We start from the raw sequence: 22,203 nt of genomic DNA on the forward strand, positions 1-22,203 counted from the left end.
AATCGTTCCTACTAGGGATCCGACATGAAGTCATGTTATTCTACGTTCAAAACCTGAGTCGGTGTTCTAGACTGTGTACCCGAGCGGACAACTCGAATCGAGGAGGGGCAACTTTCCGGGAACCAAAGGGCCATCCGGCTTAGTAACTTGTCCGGCCTCTTTCCTATTTCAAGGTATGACACTAACAGAATAGGGAGTCTCAACCAGTAAGCACATCCCCGGAGGTAAGAAGAGAATGGTTTCGTCATAGTTTATATACAGTTCAGATAATATCAAAGCGGTAAAAGCAGCATTTAGCACATTAGGCTCAAACATGTAAAAATCAGATAAAGCCCAATATAACAATTTATCTAAGCTCGAATTTCTAACCCTGAACCAGTGGTTCTGGGTTAATAGTTCCCCAGCAGAGTCGCCAGAGCTGTCACACCTCCTTTTTCCGCACCCGAGGGGGCGCAAGGGAGTTTTTCCAATTAAAGGACAATCGAAACGGGATTGGTTTATTTATTTCAGAGTCGCCACTTGGGAGATTTAGGGTGTCCCAAGTCACCAATTTTAATCCCGAATCGAGGAAAAGAATGACTCCATATTACAGTCTGCGTACCAGAAATCCGGATAAGGAATTCTGTTAACCCGGGAGAAGGTGTTAGGCATTCCCGAGTTCCGTGGTTCTAGCACGGTCGCTCAACTGTTATATTTGGCTTGATTATCTGATTTTATACGAATATGAACTTATGTGCAAATTTTAACTTTTAACCGCTTTATTATTATTGTTTTTACAAGAATGTGAACATCGCTTAAAACACGTCTTTGGACTGCGTCACATGAAATGCACCCACAATCCGGAACGCATTTTATTTCGTTGAGATGTGGATTTGGGCCACATAAATGTGCACCCGAGTTTAAGAAGATTAAATTATTAAAGGCGCGCCTAAAGCGACTAGCGTATCATTTACTTTGGGTAGGGCCGTGAAATTTTGCTAAACGGTCCATCCCGAAGTCTAAGCAATTTTAAAGCAAATATTTACTGAGGGCCCCGCAATTTTATAATTTGTATTCGGCGAGGCTCATCTCATTCTTATTTTTTAAAAGGAATTTGCAACGTCATGGACACGCATCTCGAACCACGTCACAATCAATGTACCCGTGATTAGAGACACATTTCGACTCCGCTGAGATTTGGATTTGGGTCACATAAATGTGCACCCGAGTTTAAGAAAGTAAGATTAATTAAGACGCGTCCTAAAGAAATAGCGTGTTGTTATTTTAGGTAAGGCCATGGAGTTCGCTAAGCGGCCTATCCCGAGTTCTAAGTAATAAACACATACATTTTGTGAGGGCCCCGCAATTTGCATTTTTATTTGGCGAGACTCGTCTCATTATTATTATTTTTTTTAAAAAAAGATAATCTTAGAATGACTACATTTTTTCTATTAAGTTTAGTCTCTAAAATAAAGAAAGAAAATCCTAATTAATTAGGAGTTAGAAAAAATTAAGAACATGTAACATACTAATTGCTAGATTAGGACCAATATTAAATGAAAGAATTTTAAAGAAAAAATTCGAAATTATAAATAAAATAAGAAATTCGACAACTAATATTCAAAAGAAATCAAATATAGCTAGATTGAAGCTCGCATTGTTATATAAAAAAAACAACTATTGGAATTAATTATTCATAACCATTTGAAACTAGATTTAACCACAATTACTAAAGCTTATTAGAAAGATTATTAAACTTAAACATTATCTAGTCTTGTTTGGCTTTAACTAAATTTAACTATCCATTCATGATTGACCTACTGTTGACCATATTAAAACTTTCATAGCTAGTGAATTAACCCATTTTGCCAAGCTGATTCACTAAAGACCAACTTATGTTATTTTTCTCTTATTCCAATTATTAAACAGTAATACATGAAATAGCCTAAATACAATCAGTAAAAGAAACGAAGAAAAAGCGAAATTAAAACTTCAAAGTTCCATTCTTTATGTATTCATGCTTTCACATTTTTCAGCTTGCAATAGTTAGTATTACAGTCGTGTACCTGGTATTTGAATACAAGGAAAGGAAGAATAAGATCAGCAGCAGTAAAAACAGCGCAACAACAACAAACAACCAGCAGCCAGAAAACCCAGCAGTAGACTTGAAAACCAAACAGAAATTCCAGCAACCACTCAATAAAGTAATAACAAAGGACCAACAGTTAACTCAAGAAGCCAATTGAAATTTCCGGAAGCAAACAGTAGGCAGAGATCACACTCAGGAATACACGTAAATAGTATTCGGATATTTTAGAAATCCTCTTCTTCAAGATTAAAAGTATGTTCTTATCTCCTCTTTAGTTCTGAAATTTTTTATCTCTCCCCCAAAATTCTCCCAAAATCTCATCCTTCTAAGTGTCAAATGAGTCCTTTTATATACAAAAGCAAGACCCCCTTTTACCTCTTTTACTTTATTAACTCAATATTCTTCCACTATGTGCACCCTTTAACTTTTTATTATTACCTATACTTTTACTTTAGTAAAAATAGTCAACATGGGCCCTCATGTTCCCTCTTTTTGAAAAGTAATCAAAGTGGGTCCCCATGTTCCCTCTTTTTGAAAAGAAGTCAAAGTGAGTCCCCATGTTCCCTCTTTTTGAAAAGAAGACATCATTATCCACCTTTTCCTTTTTACTTTTATCATTATGTCTGGTCCCCACCATAATTAAATAACCTGTAATTGGTTAATTCCCGTTTTACCCCCTAAAACTACTGTTACGCCCCGATTCAAAAATCTGTTCAACTTCAAAATTATTTAAGAACCTAAAATTAAATTACCAGCTATAACCAATCCTTAATCCAGTTCAATCAACGAATTCAAACTTAAACTATGAACAACAAATCAACAATCGGAATTATTTTGACTGAATGATATTCTTAACAACACATATAGTTGCAGATTCAACAATATTAACAAATTGAACACAATCAACAAGTATATTTGAATTTCTAAATTCAATAACCAATTAATCTTTAAACTAAATCCAACAACATTACAACCAAGATGAATATTCAAATTAAATCAAACATTTAAAACATAAATTCACATTAAATCACCGGATTAAGAACGAACTTCAACCAAAAGATGAACACGAATTTAATCTAAACTAATCAACAAAGACGGATGATTCAAGCGATTAAACTAAATCTAACAATATTATTAAACTAACAATTCCTTTTTACAAAAATAAATAAAATTAACATGAAACAAACCAAAATAAGTAATTAAATTTCAATTTGATTCTAACAACATAAAAATTAAACTAACAATTTCTTTTACAAAAACAAATAAAACACATGAAATAAACTGAAAAACAATTAATTAAATTTCCATTTGAATCTGAAAATTAAATCAACAAAACACATGAACAAACTAAAAAATTAATTTAACGATAAACATGAACAAAACAAGAATCGAACATTTACCGATTTTAGATCTGAGAATATCAAAACAAAAATACGGGCAAAATGAAACTCAAACCTACTAACCGGATCGAAGCGACGACGAACTCGAACGGAAAGTAGTTTGGTCGTTTGGAAGAGGACGAAGAAGGAAACGCCGCTGCAGCCATGGAAGTGAAGAAAACGCAGCAACAACAACGTGGTGGTCATCGATGGCCGTAGCTGCTGGTCGTTATTCACCAATTCATCAATATCTCTCAATATCTCTCAATCTCTCTCAATCTCTCTACTACAATTACTTAATTTATTGTTGAAATTTCGTGAAAAATTGTGAAGTTGTTGAATTGAAGTTTTCAAGTGTTCAACGATTTTCAATTTTCAAGAAGTTGTTCGGCAATCCGGTAAACTCGTTTCAACTCTTACGTTTTTAGAATATATTTTTGTGTGGTTTAGTTTGCATAATTATAATTAATATGGCATTTACTTTGAAAAAAATGTTTGGTAAAGGAAAAGATAAAACCGGTGAAAGTAGTGGCCAACCAACTACCCTTCCCCCGGCTCCCCGACCTAGAAAAGATAAGCAAGTTGAAAGTAGTCGCCAACCTAGACGTCCTCCTCCTTCCGTAATTCTTGATAGTGATCACCCTTGTTTTCAATTTACCGATAGTGAATTTTATCATAATGTTGCACCAGGTGATAGATTAGATGATGAAATTATGAATGCTCTTTATCCTAATGAAACCATCTTAGAAAATAATGAGGAAAATGAGGATGATGATGAAACCCAAGCACCGGATTTAGATGATACACCTACTAGTCCTCTTAATAACCCAACTGATGCACCGGTCGACCCACCTGTAGAAACTCCTACTTTTAATAGAGAACCTGCTAAACGCCTAGAAACATCATTAGTTTGGAATTTTTTTACTCAAGTAAGAGAACAAAATAAGGCTAAGTGTAAAACTTGTGGGAAATTAATGGTGCATAAATATACTGGAGACCGTAGCGGCACGGGTAGTTTGACTAGGCACATAAAAACACACCCTAGAGATAAGGCTAGATTTTTTCAAATGAAAGCGCAACTAGAGGGGACAAGTGTAGATTCTGCGGTTAACCCTAGTACAGGTTCAAATCTAGTTCAACCAGGAATTAACACTGTCACCGGAGGTATTTTATATTACGATCCAAATAGAGATCGTGAAGAATTAGCAAAGATGATTACTGTTATGTGCTTACCTTATACTTTTGCATCTAATCCTAATTGGGTTCATTATATTAGAAGAGTTTTTAATCCTACTTATAAAGGTTGGCCTCGCGCAACAGTTAAGAGTGATATTTATAAATTCAAACATGAATATGAACAATATTTGCGGTATTTATTTACTCATATACCTAATCGGATTTCTATTACTACTGATATTGGTAGAAGTGGTAATGATTGTGATTATCTAACTGTTACAAGTCATTGGATAGATGAGGAATGGATAATGCAAAAACGCATAATTGCATATAGAATAATTAATTCGCGTCACACAGGTAAGTTTATAGCTAACACTGTTGCAGATATTTGTAGATATTTTTGCTTTAGCGATAAAATAATGGCAATTTCAATGGATAATGCTTCTAGTAACACTAGTGCTATAGGCATGCTTACAACAACACTAAATCCTGCATTTACTAATATTTTCCATGTTAGATGTATTTGTCATATTTATCATTTAATTGTCGGTGATGGTATGCGAATATTAAACATAGAAATTGAAAAGGTTAGAATGGCTCTTAATTGGCTTTTTTATTCAAACCGTAGAAGTAGACTTAGAGAGTATTTTAAAAAATGTGATGAATATGGCCTTAGAGAAAGAAAGGTTCCTAAACCTTGCCCGACTAGATGGAATTGTATGTACGAAAGTTTAGTAGTAGCATATGAATATAGAAACCCAATTAATGCAACGTTTAATTCTCGGGTAGGTGGTGAGGATGATGATGAAATGCTTACCACTCAAGATTGGACTAATGTTAAAATTCTTTTAGATTTTTTAGAACATTTTCAAATTGCTACAAATGCATTTTCTGGGCAATATTATCCTACTATTTCAAACTGTTTAGTTTATATTGCAGCACTATCTGATTTGTTTGTTGAATTTGGTGAGGGTGGGGACATTTATGAACTTGCTATAAATGAAATGAAACAAAAGTTTAAAAAATATTTTTTTCCTATCCCTCCTATTTATGGTCTTGCTGCAATGCTAAATCCTACAATGAAATTGGGAGGTCCTCATTTTTGGTATTCAAATATTTATAAGGCTTTAGATCTTTCAAATGAGGAAATTGCTACACTTGCAGATGCAAAAGCTTCAATTAAAATTAATGCTCAAACAGTTTATAATGCTTATCAACTTGCCTTAGAGCATGCTAGGCCAACTATTCCAACCCCTACTTCGTCTAGCTCACAATCGTCTAAAAGAGTTGCGGGCTTAAAAGCTCTTAAATCTTGGACGGAGTTCAGGGGGTCTCAAGGTGAAAATTATGATGAAACTTCACATCTAAATGAGCTTCAAGTTTATTTGTCTCAGGGACTTGAAAAGGAGAATCCAGACGGCTCTTTTGATCTTTTGGAATGGTGGAAGGCAAGGGAAAAACATTTTCCGGTTCTTGCAAGGATGGCTCGGGATATTTTATCAATTCAAGCTTCAACTGTTGCATCAGAGAGCGCTTTCAGTCAAGCAAGACTGCAAATAGGTGATCATAGAGCGTCTATGAGGGATAGCTTGGAAAAATCAGTACTGTTTAGAGATTGGATCCGCTCGGAAAGAAGAAACTTTGGAATTGCAGAAGCACAACCGGCGATAGATGAAGCTTATGAAGAAATGATAGCGGAACTTGCGGAGGATTCGGCTTCGCCCGGAAGTGGTGATGAACAAGCTTCTTTTCCACCACCACCAACGCAACCTCCTCCGAACCTTGAAGGATTTATGAGATTTGTTAGAGATAATACATAGACTAATATGTAACTTGTATTTTGGCACATCTTCCTTAGTTTTTTCCCTTCTAATGGTGGTATTAGTACCTTGTTGTGCTCATTCCATTGGGGGAAGGATGACTAAGAAAGATATGCCATTTTTGGTAATAAAATTTATTGCTTCTACCCTTGAATATCTTTTCGCAATATTTCTTTGTCTTTACTTAGAATTATTTATAAGCTACAATATATACATAACATACAATATATACTACAAGAAAATATATAAGAGAATATATATACATAAGATACAATATATATACTACAAGAAAATATATAAGAGAATATATATACATAAGATACAATATATATACTACAAGAAAATATATAAGAGAATATATATACATAAGATACAATATATATACTACAAGAAAATATATTATGCGAATATATATACATAAGATACAATATATATACTACAAGAAAATATATTATGCGAATATATATACATAAGATACAATATATATACTACAAGAAAATATATTATGCGAATATATATACATAAGATACAATATATATACTACAAGAAAATATATTATGCGAATATATATACATAAGATACAATATATATACTACAAGAAAATATATAAGAGAATATATATACATAAGATACAATATATATACTACAAGACAATATATTATGCGAATATATATACATAAGATACAATATATATACTACAAGAAAATATATAAGAGAATATATATACATAAGATACAATATATATACTACAAGACAATATATTATGCGAATATATATACATAAGATACAATATATATACTACAAGAAAATATATAAGAGAATATATATACATAAGATACAATATATATACTACAAGACAATATATTATGCATGACAATTTAGTGTTTTACTATTGTTTTGTTATTTTCTTTTTCGTCAAGCACTTTAATAATTAGATCTACATATATACTACATATATATTTTTAATATAGCCATGATACTACAAGAAATTGCCTTAAAAAAAATCGCTAGGCCCGCGAAGCCCACGAGCCCGGCCCGTTAAGCACAGGACCATGTGGGCTTAGGCCCGTCACGGACCGGTTCCACCCATTGAGCCCACGAAGCCCAGCCCACGAAGCCCGACCCGTTTGGCCCACGAAGGCCCGCGCCCGGGCCAGAATACAGGGCCAGTTTCAGTCAAAAATAAGAAAAACCATTACTGCACTCCACGTATTAGAGCTGAAGTTTTGCAATTTGGGCAGAAATTTTGTAGCTTTGCTTCTATTATAGGTGTTGGCGACCTATTATTATTATTAATGAATTATAATACTAGTATGTCTGTGAAGTGTCAAATTGTTAAGTTGCTTTAAGTATGTAAATTTATTTCTTCGAATATGTATTCCCAACTTTTTTCACTTGATGGATGTCTTTGAAAATGTAACATATTTTCCAAAATACATTTCATTTAATTTTCTACCAAACCTCCATATGAATTTCTAATCGAGTACAAAAAAGGAAGTACAAGTACAAAGTTCTTTCTTTTTCTTCTTCTTCTTCCCTAAAAGGTGCAGATTAACCCTACATATAACATTACCAAAATCTCTGCTTAAATGTAGGTAGTCAAAGATAAACAATTTGTCAATAGGGAGGGGCGTTCGGGCAATTCGGATTTAATATGAAAATTTTGGTTTGAATATTCTATTTTTAGATTAAATAAATGACAATTCAAATCCATTCCAAATAAGTTTGAATTAGATCTGAGTTTTTTAAGTTCGATTTTGGATTAATTTGTTTGAATATTTCGGATTTTCGATTTTGAGCCTATAAGTTTAGATGTTTATTCTTCTTACAAAAATGAACATCAAAATAAAGTATTCATGTTAAATTACCTAAATATTTTCTTATTCACTTTCAAATGAAGTATTCAAGTAAATAAAGAACTATGTGTAAATTCTGGAGGTTTTTTTTATATTTAAAATAAATAAAGAAATAAACAATACAATTTTTAAAGTATCAACAAAGGAAAGTAGCAACAAAGTCTCTTTCCTTTCTTTATCACTGAGATCGAAACCCAATTTGCTTTAAGTCAGATTATTTATGAATTCAATTTAGGATTCTAAGTTAGATTATATACAACTCTTAATTTTTATATAAATAAAATATTGGTATTTTTTAAATTTATGCAAAGCCAGTAATGTTAACATAACCCCTTTAGATGGATTACATGAGTAAAAGTAAATTCAATATAGTTTAATTATTTGAGATGAAGGGCTAAATATTCAGCATTAACTACTTAATTAATCTTGAAATCAACATGACTATATTTAAGGTGTTTTTAAATTATGAATTAGCAACAAGAAGAGAAAGATTAACATATGTGCATGACTACTCCATAGTTTTATTCTATTTGAATTCTTTGATTTTTATATGTTAGAAATAGTTTAAATAATTGTTAGTTACGACTATTTCTTTTGTTTGAGAAATTATTAATTAATTTGGATTATATGAACATTTAAGAAGCTATTCAAATTTAATTATTATATTTAAAGACTTATATTATTTAGAATAGGGATAAATGTGAGATTTCGAGTGTTAAAAAATATTAATTTAAAAATAAAATATATTAATTAAAGTGCTTTGACACAATGATATGTATATTTCTAAAAGGAACCTTTAAAAGAGTATAACTTTGTAACCAGTTTAAATAAATTAAATTACTTTAAATATCTCATGTATAGATTTCTTGTGTAGATGGAATTTGTGCATCATAGATGGATGTATAATAGGAATCATCCTAATCGAGCGAGGCTGAGGGATAAATTTATTGAAGGGGTTGCTGAATTTATTGCTAAGGCTCAAACACTTGATGATTTTCTTATTGGAGGAAGGATTAGGTGTCCTTGTGTGAAATGTAAGTGTGTTAAGTTATTGAAATCAGACGAAGTTAAAGTCCATCTCTACAAGAAAGGGTTTGTAGAAAATTATCACATATGGACTGTTCACAGGGAGAATCATGTTGGTTTAGATGATGTTAACTTCCATAATTCTTTGGTGGTGAGGGTAGCCCCATTGCGGAGCATAATTTTGAAAATTCTCGATACAATGAAAAGATGAGGGATGCTTTTGGGACGTTTTTTGAGGTTCAATCCGAACCAAATGATGAGGCCAAGCATTTCTATGAACGATTAGTGAAAGCTAGTCGTCCATTGTATGAAGGCTCGATGCATTCCAAGTTGTCTGTTACGTTTAGATTGCTAAGTATTAAATCGGATAGTTCTATTTTTCAAGCGGGCATGAATTCTATTATTGGGCTTATGAATGAACTTAATCCGAGTAACATTGACTTGCCAAAAGATTTCTACACTGCTAAGGAAAAGAAGAAGGATGGTACTAGAGAACACTGGGTGGAGACGCGTGCGTCAGACACATATGTAAAATTCTAACTTCATAATTATTTATGGTTTATTAATATTAGTTTGTTTACATAATAATTATGTTTTTCATTTCAGCAAGATTATCATAAAATGTTGGAAGAATGGCAACAAACTCAGCCTCCTTCAACTCAACCAACACCTGATGATATGACTTCATTGTGGACAGAGGCAGCGGGTGGAGTAAATAAAGGCAGAGTCTACGGACTAGGAGTACATCGACCTACAAGTCATCCAAATCCACTCTTAGCCAATTCTTCTTCTTCTCAAAATCAAGAACAGATGGAAGATATAAGGTCGGAAATTCGTGATTTGAAGCAACAATTGGACTCTCAATACGGAACATTTGTTAAGATGCAGAAATTCATGAGAAAACATGGGCATGATTTATCTGATGATGAGGATGAACAAACTGAATCTGATGTGTAGTAGTTTAGTTGTGATGTTTTGGTTGATTGATAAACTTGATTGTGAAAGACAACTTTATGTATTTTTTAAAAACTTGAATGTATGCTATTATTTGGATGTTTTTATGCCCAAAATTTTTAGGTTTAATAGTTGGTATTGTTGGTTTAAGTTGTGTTAATGGTTGACATTGTTGGTTTAGATTGTGTTAATATATTGTTGGTTGGTATTATTGTATTAATGTATCGTTGGTTTGGATTGTGTTAATGTATTGTTGGTTGGTATTATTGTATTGTAATAGTTTGAGAGATGGTGTAGCTCGAAATTGAGCAGAATTCTGCCCAGTTTTATACAAAATTCCGACTGAATTCCGATGGAAACAGTTGGACAGCTGCCCAGATTTAGTCATAACTTTCCAGATTTCTCACCGATTCGGTAGAAAATTTTCTTAAAAAATAATGTTTAACTGTTTTTGACGGATTCCATCGAAAATTAAATAAAATTTGATTTTAAATTATTAATTTCCGATCGATTCGGTCTCAAATTTTAAAAAAAAATTAATATTCAACAGTTTTTGACGGATTTTGTCGAAATTAAATAAATTTTAATTTTTAATTATTAATTTTCGACCGATTCGGTCAGAAATAATATATTTATACTCCTTCTATTCTAGTTTATATGAACCTATTTCTTTTTTGGTCCGTTCCAAAAAGAATGACCCCTTTCGAAATTTTGAAACAATTTAGCTTAAACTTACAATTCTACCCTTAATACGAAGCTTTTATAACCGCACAAATACTATGAACCCCTTTTTGACTTGTTTAGAACCACAAATTCAAAAAGTCTTTATTTTTTCTTAAACTTCGTGCCCTGTCAAACAGGTTCACATAAATTGGAACGGAGTGAGTATTATTTAATTTTAAATAAATAATTATTTTATTTGTTTTAATACGATTGATTTAGTCGGTAAACTCCGACCACTTTGGTCGGAAATGTGAAATATTTGTCGTCTGATTTTTTGAAATATGCGACCACTTCGGTCGGAAATCACAGACGGATTCAGTCGGAAATTATTTGCCGACCAATTTTTTTCCAACCGACCAATTTTGGTCGGAAAGTAGTCGGAAATACGTGATTTCCGACCTAATTCTGACCGTTTTAGCGGTCAAAAATCTGCCATTTTCCAGTAGTGCTACTTACTACCACTATGATTTGACAACGTTATAGGAGAGAAATTTAAAAATAGCCAGATTTACAAGTGGTCATTCAAAAATAGCCACAATTTCAAAAGTAAGCGAAATTTAGCCATTTTTCATTAAAGATAAATCTGAACAAAAACACTATTCAAAATCCAAAAAGATACTCCAGTATATTATACTGGAGTTCCAGTATAACAATCCAGCATAATATATGGAGCACCATTGCTCCAATCTCCAGTAAAATAATACTGGAACTTTCCGCCTGTTGGAGTTCCAACATAATATGCTGGAAGTTCATACACATGTGCACCGATCTCCAGTATATTATGCTGGAGCTTTACGTGTTGTAGTAAAATAGTGGCTATTTTTCAATGACTTTGCAAACACTGTGTAACGACCCAACCGATCATTTTAAGAATTAACGCTCCGATCCCCTATTAACTGCTTTCCTCATGTATGTTTCTGCTATTTTGTTTTTTCGGGATAATTCTTTGTGAGTTTCGGAGTGTTTTGGAACACTTAGTCCCTCAATGAGAACTTAAGCTTTAGAATTTGGATCGTAGTTGGATTAGTGTGAAGATGGCTTTGGAATAGAATTCTGTTGATTCCGTTAGCTCCGTTGAGTGATTTCGAGCTTAGGGGCGTGTTCGGATTGTGTTTTGGAGGTCCGTAGCTTATTTAGGCTTGAAATGCCGAAAATTGAATTTTTGAAGTTTCCGGATCGATAGTGAGATTTTGATATCGGGGTCGGAATCCGATTCCGAAAATTGAAATAGCTCCGTAGTGTTGAATGTGACTTGTGTGCAAAATTTGGGGTCAATCGGACTTGGTTTGGTTGGTTTCGGCATCGGTTGTAGGATTCTTAAAATTTCAAGTTCTTTAGGTTTGGATTGGAGGGCGATTCGTGGTTTTAGCGTTATTTGATGTGATTCGAGAGTTGGAATAAGTTCATATGGTATTTTAGGACTGGTTGATATATTTGGTTGAGGTCCCGGAGGCCTCGGGTTGATTTCAGGTGGTTAACGGACCTTAGACTTAAGAAGATGATTGCAGAAATTGCAGCAGGTCTCCAGTTCTAGCTTCCTTGTTCGCGTTCGCGAGTGAGGTCTCGCGTTCTCGAAGAGGAACTGGGGCAGGTGGAAGTTAACGCTTCGCGTTCGCGATGTTGGTCCCGCATTCGCGAAGCTGAGAGGTCATATGCCTACGCATTCACAAAGAGGGTCCCGCGTTCGCGTAGGAGGGAGAGAGTGGTTACCGTGTTCGCGACAGGGTCATCGCATTCGCGATGAAGGAATTCTGGGCCTAGCCAAGTTGTGCTTCGCGAACGTGATGGGCTTTCCGCGTTCGCGAAGAAGGAATTACCTGGGCAGATTATAAAGTTCCAAATCGAGGGTTTAGCCATTTTTATCAAAACTAGAGTTTGGGAGCTCAGATTTGAACGAGATTTTGAGGAATTTTCAGATATATCAATTGGGTAATGATTCCTAACTCTTTTTTGCTTATAACCCATTAATCTAAACATGAATTCATTATCTAATTTCGGATTTGGGGTGAGAAATTGGGGAAAATTTTAGAAAAGTTCTTAGGCCTAATTTTGGGATTTTGATCAAGATTTTGGTATCGGATTGGAGAAATTTTGGTATGGTTAGACTCGTGAGTGGATAGAGGTTCATAATCCGTAACCTTTACACTATTTCGAGGCATGGGCCCGGGGAAGATTTTTGGGACTTTTCTATTTTCTTGCCTTAGCTTCGATTTCATTAGATAAATTAGTTGTTTGTAGTTGTATTTACGTTATGATATTAATTTTAATTAGATTTGGGCCACATGGAGTTGGATACTCGTGGAAAGAGCGTGATTTCGGATTGATTTTGAGCCGGTTCGAGGTAAGTGGCTTGCCTAACCTTGTGTGGGGAACTCCCATTAGGATTTTGGTGTTGTTATTATATGAGTACCGTGTACGTGAGGTGACGAATTCGTATACGTGCTAATTGTTGAAAAATCCCTTTTTTATTAAATATCTGTGTTTTTCTTGTAATTGAGCATTTCTTGTACTTGAAGCCTCTTGTTTAGCTTAGGAAAAGCATGCATATGTTTTCTAATTATTTTACCTGCTTTAACTACTTACTTGTATCCTGTGCAGCATGTTTGGAGTAAAATTCTTGTTTATTCACGAATAGAACTGTAGTTTCCTTCTTGCTACTGTTGTTTGTTTACTTTGGGACTACAAGACGATATCCCAGGAGATACCACTACAAGTTTGCTTTGGGACTACGAATCGGTATTCCGGGAGATCCCCCTATACGTTTATATTTGGGACTACGGGACGACACCTGGGAGATTCCCCTATACTGGATATTTACTTTGGGACTACGGATTGGTATTCCGGGAGATCCTCTATACATTTACATTTGGGACTACGGGACGATATCCTAGGAGATCCCCTGTTGCTATTTCTGTGTATTGAGTTACATTCTTCTTGTGATTTTATTCTCTATCAATTGTTAGCGCTTTAATTATACTGTTACATTTTATACTGTCTTACCTCGTTTAATGTATATAACCAGTAGGGCCATGACCTTCCTCGTCACTACTCGACCGAGGTTAGGCGTGTCACTTACTAGGTACCGCCGTGGTGTACTCATGCCCTTTCCTGCACATATTTTTCGTATGCAGATCCAGGTTCTTCGGTTCATCCATATTATCAATGAGGCGAGGCGACCTTCAGAGACTTCAAGGTATATTTGCCGTGTCCGCAGACCGAGGAGTCCCTCTCTATTCTCCCCTCTAGCTTTAGCTCTCCTTTATTTACTTTTGTTTAGAAATTCTGGAGTTAGAACATTATGTAGTTATTCTGCAGCTTGTGATTTCATGAGATTCCGGGTTTTGGGAGTGTTGTTATTGGTCGAGAGTGTTATTATGGTATATGACGAGCGGCATTTTAAACTTTCTTTATTATATTTCCCGTAAATTGCTAGTTTTGTATCTTTATTTCCTTTTTCGGTAAATTGTTAGGCTTACCTAGTCGTAGAGACTAGATGCCGTCACGACAGTTCATGGAGGGAGAACTTGGGTCATGACACACTGGCTATTTTTGAATAACCAGTCCAAAAACTAGCTAGCCGTGCTATTTTTACCGTTATAGGCTAACATGACCAAAGGTTCAATCACATAAGTGTACGGGTGGCACATATGCGATTTCGGCGAATGAAAATGAGTTGTCGTTCAACCCTGTTTAAAATTATATAGGCTGAGATAAGTTAGCACGAAATGGGCTAAACAATTAATCATAGCTCAATCCACTCAATTTGCCTAGTTTTTACTTCTCAGTCTTTATGATATTTTAACATTGTCAAGTAGAGCCGTCAATATGGGCTTGGCCCGTTGGGTCAGCCCAGCCCAACCCATGATTTAGCTAGGTTGGGCTAGAATTTTTGGAGCCCGTTTTAAAAACGAGGCTTTTAAGCCCGACCCGAGTAAGCCCGTGGCCCGTGAGGCTTGACTGAGGCTGGGCCGGGCCTGCCTGTGGGCCTAATAAAATATTTATTTAAAATATATAAAAAATAAAAAGTATACTTCCTTTAGATATAGAAAGTCAGAATTGGATCTTTACTAAGAGGAACCAAAACTTGATCTTGAGAAGTTTCAAGAGATGATGTTGTCATGTATTGGAAGGACCATTCTAGAAAATATCCCGATCTTTCAATGATGGTGCATGATGTACTTAGCATTCTTATTGCCATTGTACCATCGGAATCAACATTTAGCATTGGTGGCGTGTTCTTACAAAGTACAGAAGTTGTATTTATTAAGAAAATGTCCAAACACTTGTTACTACTTGAAATTGGTTGCACAGGTTTTCCCGAACTCAAACTGGTAATATTTTTTTATGTGAATTTAAATATTATTAATTTTTAAAATTTAATTATTTTTAATATTTAACTAATTAATATTGCATATGAATTGTAGATGAAAATGAAGATGTTAAGACAACCTTGTCACAAGCGGATTCAAATTTGTTTGATGAAGATGATGTGTTGGATGTCTCATAAGCATCATAAACGTTCTCTTGAATAGTTTGTTTTAAGTTTTGAATTTTAGTGAATGAAATATAGTCCTGTCTTTTATTTTATTTTATAGTATTTATTGTGATATATTGGAACAATATAAAAAATTATTAAGTTTTGCGAATTTTTCCAATAAGATATTTTTTAACTTTTAAATAATTATCTTTTTTTAGGTTAGAACTTAAAGACAAAATATAAAATTATATTTTTAAAAATGATGGGCCGGTCTGTGGGGGCCCGCGGCCCACAAAGAACTGGGGTGGGCTGATCATTATAAGGTCCATCTTAATAGTGGGCTAGCCCAGTCCAACCCGCCAATTACTAAAGCCCACGTGGGTATTTGGAGGGGGGGGGGTTATTTTTTTTTTGTAGGTCGACACTTGTTCAAGCGACCCTATAGCGATTGCTCAAATGCATGTTATGTTTGACCTAAGTAAATGAACGTACAATAGAAAGTCAAATAACTCTCTAAAAGTTGAGAAAAATTCATACTTATAGCCCGTTTGGCCAAGCTTCTCCGAGCTAAGAAGCGAAAAAGTATTTTTTCTAAAATTGAAGTGTTTGGCCAAAATTTTAGAAAAAAAAAGTGTTTTTGAGTTGAAGCAGAAGCAGTTTGGAGAAGCAGAAAAAAAGTAACTTCTTCTTATAAACACTTTTTTGAGAAAAATATACTTAGAAACATTTTTTAAAAGTTTGGTCAAACACTAATTGCTGCTTAGAAGTATTTTTTAAATTAATTACTCTTTCTTACTAAAAGTACTTTTAAAAGAAGCACTTTTAAAAAAATACTTTTCAAAATAAATTAATTTTTCCAATTTGACCAAACAACTACTAGCAGAGAGAAAGAAGTGCACGACCCTCTAATCATTCGTAGCACTCAAAATTCATTGAATTTATCCGATCCAACATGAGTCTTTTGATATTATAAGAGTTTGTCTGTAATATCTTTGTCTGAAAACATTATCTTTCACTTGATAGGCAAAACAGTAGGAAGAAATCGATTCGAAATTATTACATGAAATTATTTCCTTATACCTTAAACAATTTGTCTTATTTCGAACTTTCTTTCTCTTTTTCCTTTAAACAAATAAAGACAACATCTTTCCTTTTCTTTTGCTGATGAACTGTGTTCAAGATTTATAGAGTAACTATTGCTCATGATGAGCAATGATTTGTAAGAAATTAATGAACTAAAATTAGGTCTTCAACTCGTCTTTATCCTTATTTTTCGTATGTTTCATTTTTAAAGAGAAAGATGTTGCAATAGTAAAGGTCATTGATGTGGAAAGATATCGAAGAACAATTAAAATTTAAATAAAAACTTTATTCCATAGCCTGACCATATTTACACCGCCCAAAACATTTAAAAAGACAGAAAAATAGATAAATAGATAGATAAAACAAGCAATTCTACTCAACGATAGAGTTATACAGTCTTCGTTACTCCTCTACTATACCATCACATCTTTAGTATTTTCTCATTAATTTAATTTGTCAGCTCTTCCATATATTTTTTTTTCATAAATTCAGCTCCTCACCATTTTAGCTTCGCCGGGAAATACTGCAATATATAACATGCCAATCAATTAGAAAATCAGAAAATTATATGTTACCCAATAAGCTTATTGAATTCGAATCTGAATTAGTCGAACCAGTAATTTACTCTTAAGAGGCAGCAATGCCAATTCACCAAAAGTTGTACTCACCTTTTCAATGAGAGACATGTAGTATGGCTTGACCTCTTCAACGTCAACCAAAACTTTGCTTTTGCTGTATAAGTCGTATTTGCTGCACACGCAGTATAGTAATAATCATGCACTAAGCATAGTAATTAATAGATTTAATGATGAATTAATAAGATATAATCTTACTTAAAAATATGAAGCCACTTGAGATTTTCCTTATCTTCCTCATTCATTAGGTGCTTGTAAGCTCCAGATCTATGCAGAGCTGCAAGATAAAAAAAATCCCATCAACATTAATTAATCGGTAATAAATCTCAAAATTAAATTTTTCAAAAATTTCAAGTGTCTCAATCCTAGTTTTTTTTTTCTTTTCACGTACCATAAAATGAATGGTATCTAATGATGAAAAGGCCAGCTGATGGCAATGTTGTCCCATTCTCCTTTGCAACCTGCACGTGATTAATACTAATTAAAGCACGTACAATCTAATAACGACTATCGTATCTTAAGAGCCCTTGGACATAAAAAAAAAATTATTTTTTTCGAAATTAATGTTTGATTATAAATTTTTCATTTTTCACTTGAAGATGCATTTTAGAATTTTCGAAAATTTGAAAAACTTCAAAAAATTATTTTTCAAAATTTTTTCTCAGATAACTCACAAAACTTCAGAACCAACCCAAAATTATATTCATGTCAAACCACAACTCTAATTTTCAAATATTATTTTCACTTGAATTTTTTTTTTTGGTGGGAATTTTACAATTCTTATATCCAAACGCCTACTTAGTCTACGTTATAAAATCTTCAAAGTATTTCGAATTAATTAAAAGTATTCTGATATAAAGAATATACCAAATACATATAATCATCGTGTCCCCATGACATCATAACCTTGTCTAATCCACAACCCTCTGAATACACTCCATATTTGGAGTTGTAAGCTGAATTATTATAGTCAGGATTTTCCTTAAAATACTGCATTAACAACCAAAATAGTCAAAATTTTAGTTATTTAGAAAGAAAAAAAAATTGTACGAACCAAAATTCAAATGCAAAAAAGAAACCTTCGAGTGGACAATAGAGTCATTGAAAGCACAGCCAACAGGATATGTGTCGCCAACAACAGCCCATTGAGGAAGCTCTCCAAAGCTAGGAAGAAGCAGAGCTTTTCCCAGATCTTATAGGACAAAAAAAATAGTACACGAATCTTAGGTCATTTAATTTTAATACAACAAAAAATCAAAAATCAGTTGAATATGTAGAAATTATTAATTTAAAATACAATAACTGAAAAGATTAAAATCCTGAAACCAGGGGAAAATTTATAGGAGAGATTACGGGGCACGTGAACCCATGATCTTTATGCAAAATAAGATATTTTATGTACATATTTTTTAAAATTGGTATAATATTAACTATTGACACTCATGTAAGAAGCATGAATGATACACTTGGTTGAAGGCTGAGTTATTTACGAAGAGCAATAAGGATCAATTCCTACTTAGCACATTTTTTCCTTATATTTTTAGTAGCGCAACCATGTACTAGAAATCTTAGATCCGCCTCTGTCCCGAACTCATAAGTTTTAAATCCTAGTTCCTACTCCGATTATAATACCCCTTTTAGTCCCGAACCTGTTTCTTTTTTAGTCTGTGCCAAAAAGAATGACCCCTTTTATTATTTGGAAACAATTTACCTTTATGTAATGATTTATAGTCGCACAAAATATATAAGCTTCATTTTACACCACAAGTTTAAAAGTGTTCTCTTTTGTTAAACTCCGTGCCCAGTTAAATATTCATGTAAATTGAAACGGAAGAAGTACTGAATATGAAATGAGTAGAGTATTGGATTAATTAAAATTGTTTTTGTGTTAAGTGAATTAGTACCATGAATAAGGGCAGTCAAATGTAGCCAATCTTCATCAGGATAGTCTTTCCTAATGGCTTCAGCACTTTGTAACAAGTGTTGAATTTGAGGTTCGTCTAAATCAGGGTCACTGTCATCAACAACATCGTTGAGTAGTTCACAGCATTCCCAAATGCTCATTTCTGCCTTGTCACATTTTGCATATTTTTCCCTCATCTTTTTTACCTAAAAACATCAGGGTCAAAATTAATTCAAACGAAAAAAAAAAATTGGAAAATCCTGCACAGTTTATAAACACAATGAAACATTTAATTTACTTACATAATCATAGGTCTGATTTATGTGATTGATCTTGTAAAATGTTTCTACCCCTTCTTGTCTTGCACTTTCTACAGTGTAGTCCCTGTTTGGAATATTCCCAATTTGTCAATTTTTGCCCCCACAAAGAAAATACTTCTAGAAAACAAGTTCTTTTCCTTTTCTTTTCCTCCGGAAAAAGAAAAATAAAATAAAATAAAATGAAGGACTATTTATTTCTAGCCACAGAGCAACAAGCTTTTCAGCAAATCCTGTCTTGGGCTAGTAAAACAGTAAACTTATTTAAACCTCTTCATCAAATCATATCCATGTTTATTTTCTCTTCAATTTTCCCAATTCTGAGCCATGTGTTCATACCAACAAATTTTGTTTTGATGTTTACAATTAAACAAATGATTAATTAGTACAAATCTGGAATTAATATGACGTCTTTGTATGTTTTTTAATGTTCGGGTTAAACATAGTAGGGGTTCTGATTTATGAGTATCGTCTCAAATCCACAAACATTTTACCTGTAGATTTTTATTTTTATTTTTTTTGCATATGATATTTCAAAGCAAAGATTAATAAGAGTTTAAGAAAATAAACCGCAAAAGTAAGACAATGACCTAAAATTATGGCCAAATGCATTGGTTTCAGGCACAGCAAATCCACCATCCAATACCAATTCCTTTTCATTGTCATAGATCTTCTTTTCCTCTGCTTGGATCTCTGTGGAAAATTGTTTATGAACAAAAATATAGATTTTAAAGAACAAAAAAAAATTATTTTTCTCTACAAAACATTAAGTTCATATACATTTTTCAAAAAAAAAAATTAAAGAAAGAGGGAGAAATTTACCAAACTGAGGCTGTTCAATGAGAATAGTCATGGTGAATGAAAGATAGAGGCAACCAACAAACCAAAATACAAGGACCTAAATCTAAACTTTGATAATTAATTGATAGGAGTAATAAAGTAAAAGATAAAAAATAAAAAATAAAAATAAAAGAGGGACAATAGAGAAAGCAAAGGAAGGAAAATAGGCGGTGGCATATTTTAGGTTAAAAGAAAGACAGTATTTATAACTGCCGGAAAGTCCTTCCCTGAGATTTCGGACGTCTTGAGTCCTTCCCTGAAAATCTCTCAAACTTGTTTCAACTCCCCTAATTTATTTATTTTTTTCTGTTTTTTTATTATATAGTATTGTATTCATATTTTCCAAGTGTTAGGATTACGTTAGGAGGATAAAAACACATTGCTAAGTTGTATCCAGTAGCAACAACAATGTCACTACATACAAATCTCCACCCCCTTCTTCCTCTGTAAGCGTGTTATGAGAATGCCAAGTAAGTTGCAATAACAACAGCGACCGCCCAGTAAAATTTCACTAGTGAAGTTTGAGAAAGATAATGTGTATGCAGACCTTACCCCTACCCAAAGGGAATAGAAAGGCGATTTTCGAAAGATCCTCAACTCAAAAAAACAAAAAAAGGTGATATATTAGTACCATCAATAAAAATTATAGACAAAATAACGGCACAATAACATCCCAATAAAAGCCAAGCAAGTTGCAACTCTTATAATATGTGGGGCTGCCCATGCAAGTAGGTATGGAACTCCATTTTCTTTTTTTTTTCTTTTTCTTTTTTGTCACACTTAAGAAAAACAAATTTATTATTCATCGAATTAGGCAGACAAGTAATTAGTTATCAGTCATTTTAGTACGTGTACTTTAAATATAATATTTTACAAATGTATTTTAATTACATTGGAGATTTATATATCGATCAATCAATAGCAAATCAACATATAATTAAGGGTGATCAGTTGAACATAATTCGTTAAATTATATTGTGTATACATAAAAAAATATTATACCATTTTCTTACACTATGTTAAATTTTATAGATTCCCATAATTTTGCTATTGATGTCAATAAAAATATGATGAACTTTTAATACTAGAGAAATGAAGACTTTTTTTCTTAATTGAATTGATGTAACAATAAAAAAAATTAGTTAGCGGATCCTAATTTATTTGGGATTAAAGGAGTATATTATTTGTTGTTGCGGTAATTAGTTCATTAGTTGGCAGTATTTTGGTGAAGGTAGGGCCCAAAATGACTCAGCTTTGAGTAGGATATCATATATCTGCTTGATTACGTATTTCGAGGAATGGGACCCATTTCTGAGGTGGATCCCAGTCAAGGACTATGACTACCCTCCGCGAGCGCCGACGCATTTTAGATATTTACCAGTTGTTCACGCCAATTTGTGGCCGTTAGCTATTGGGCCGTCGCTATTCACAGAGCTCCGAAAAAGGAATTTTACCTAGGTGTGTTTGGTACGAAGGAAAACATTTTCAATTTTTTCATATTTGGTTGACTTAAATATTTAAAAAATATTTTTCGTATGAACTTATTTTTTTTCAATTGGAGAAAAATATTTTCCTTATCAAGAGAAGGGAAACTATTTTCCAAAACCTCTTCTCAACCTTCCCCACCCTCACCAACACACTCACCCCCTCTCTCCAAAAAAAGCTTTTTTTTCTTAAATTTTAGTTTTTTTTGTTACTACCCACCCTATTATCCGTTACCACCTACCCTACTACCCCTCCCGCAAAAAAAATTATTTTTTTACCTTAATTTTTTTTTGCAATTTCAAATTTTTGTTTTTTCATTTTTCTGCAACCCCCCGAGTGCACAAAATTTTTTTTTACCTCCCCAAAAAAAATAATTTTAAATATGTTTTTCAGTTTTAATTTTTTTTATTGGTTTAAAGGTTCAAAATTTTATAAGTTCCAAAATCATGAGTTCGGAGGTT

General features: G+C 33.3%; 1 protein-coding gene across 1 annotated transcript; it reads right to left on the reverse strand.

Moving 5' to 3' along the window:
• Positions 1-16,827: 16,827 nt before the first annotated feature.
• LOC104225678 (inositol oxygenase 1-like) lies at positions 16,828-20,448 on the reverse strand. The gene is made up of 10 exons (XM_009777530.2): positions 20,240-20,448; positions 20,008-20,110; positions 19,403-19,484; positions 19,102-19,306; positions 18,277-18,389; positions 18,065-18,187; positions 17,589-17,658; positions 17,396-17,474; positions 17,231-17,312; positions 16,828-17,085 (listed from the first exon to the last, which is right to left on the reverse strand). Exons 1-10 carry the CDS (start codon positions 20,268-20,270, stop codon positions 17,059-17,061), a joined length of 915 nt encoding a protein of 304 aa, XP_009775832.1. The 5' UTR covers positions 20,271-20,448; the 3' UTR covers positions 16,828-17,058.
• Between the last annotated feature and the right edge of the window lie 1,755 nt (positions 20,449-22,203).

This window comes from Nicotiana sylvestris, chromosome 6 (genome assembly GCF_000393655.2).
Source record: "Nicotiana sylvestris chromosome 6, ASM39365v2, whole genome shotgun sequence".
NCBI lineage: Eukaryota > Viridiplantae > Streptophyta > Magnoliopsida > Solanales > Solanaceae > Nicotiana > Nicotiana sylvestris.

Excerpts from the sequence above, each read along its gene's own strand:
- LOC104225678 (XM_009777530.2), bottom strand. The coding sequence starts at position 20,270 with ATGACTATTCTCATTGAACAGCCTCAGTTTG. Across the intron at positions 20,111-20,239 it reads CATTGAACAGCCTCAGTTTG|AGATCCAAGCAGAGGAAAAG; the intron begins GTAAATTTCTCC and ends AATTTTCCACAG. Across the intron at positions 17,475-17,588 it reads TAGATACCATTCATTTTATG|CTCTGCATAGATCTGGAGCT; the intron begins GTACGTGAAAAG and ends TTTATCTTGCAG.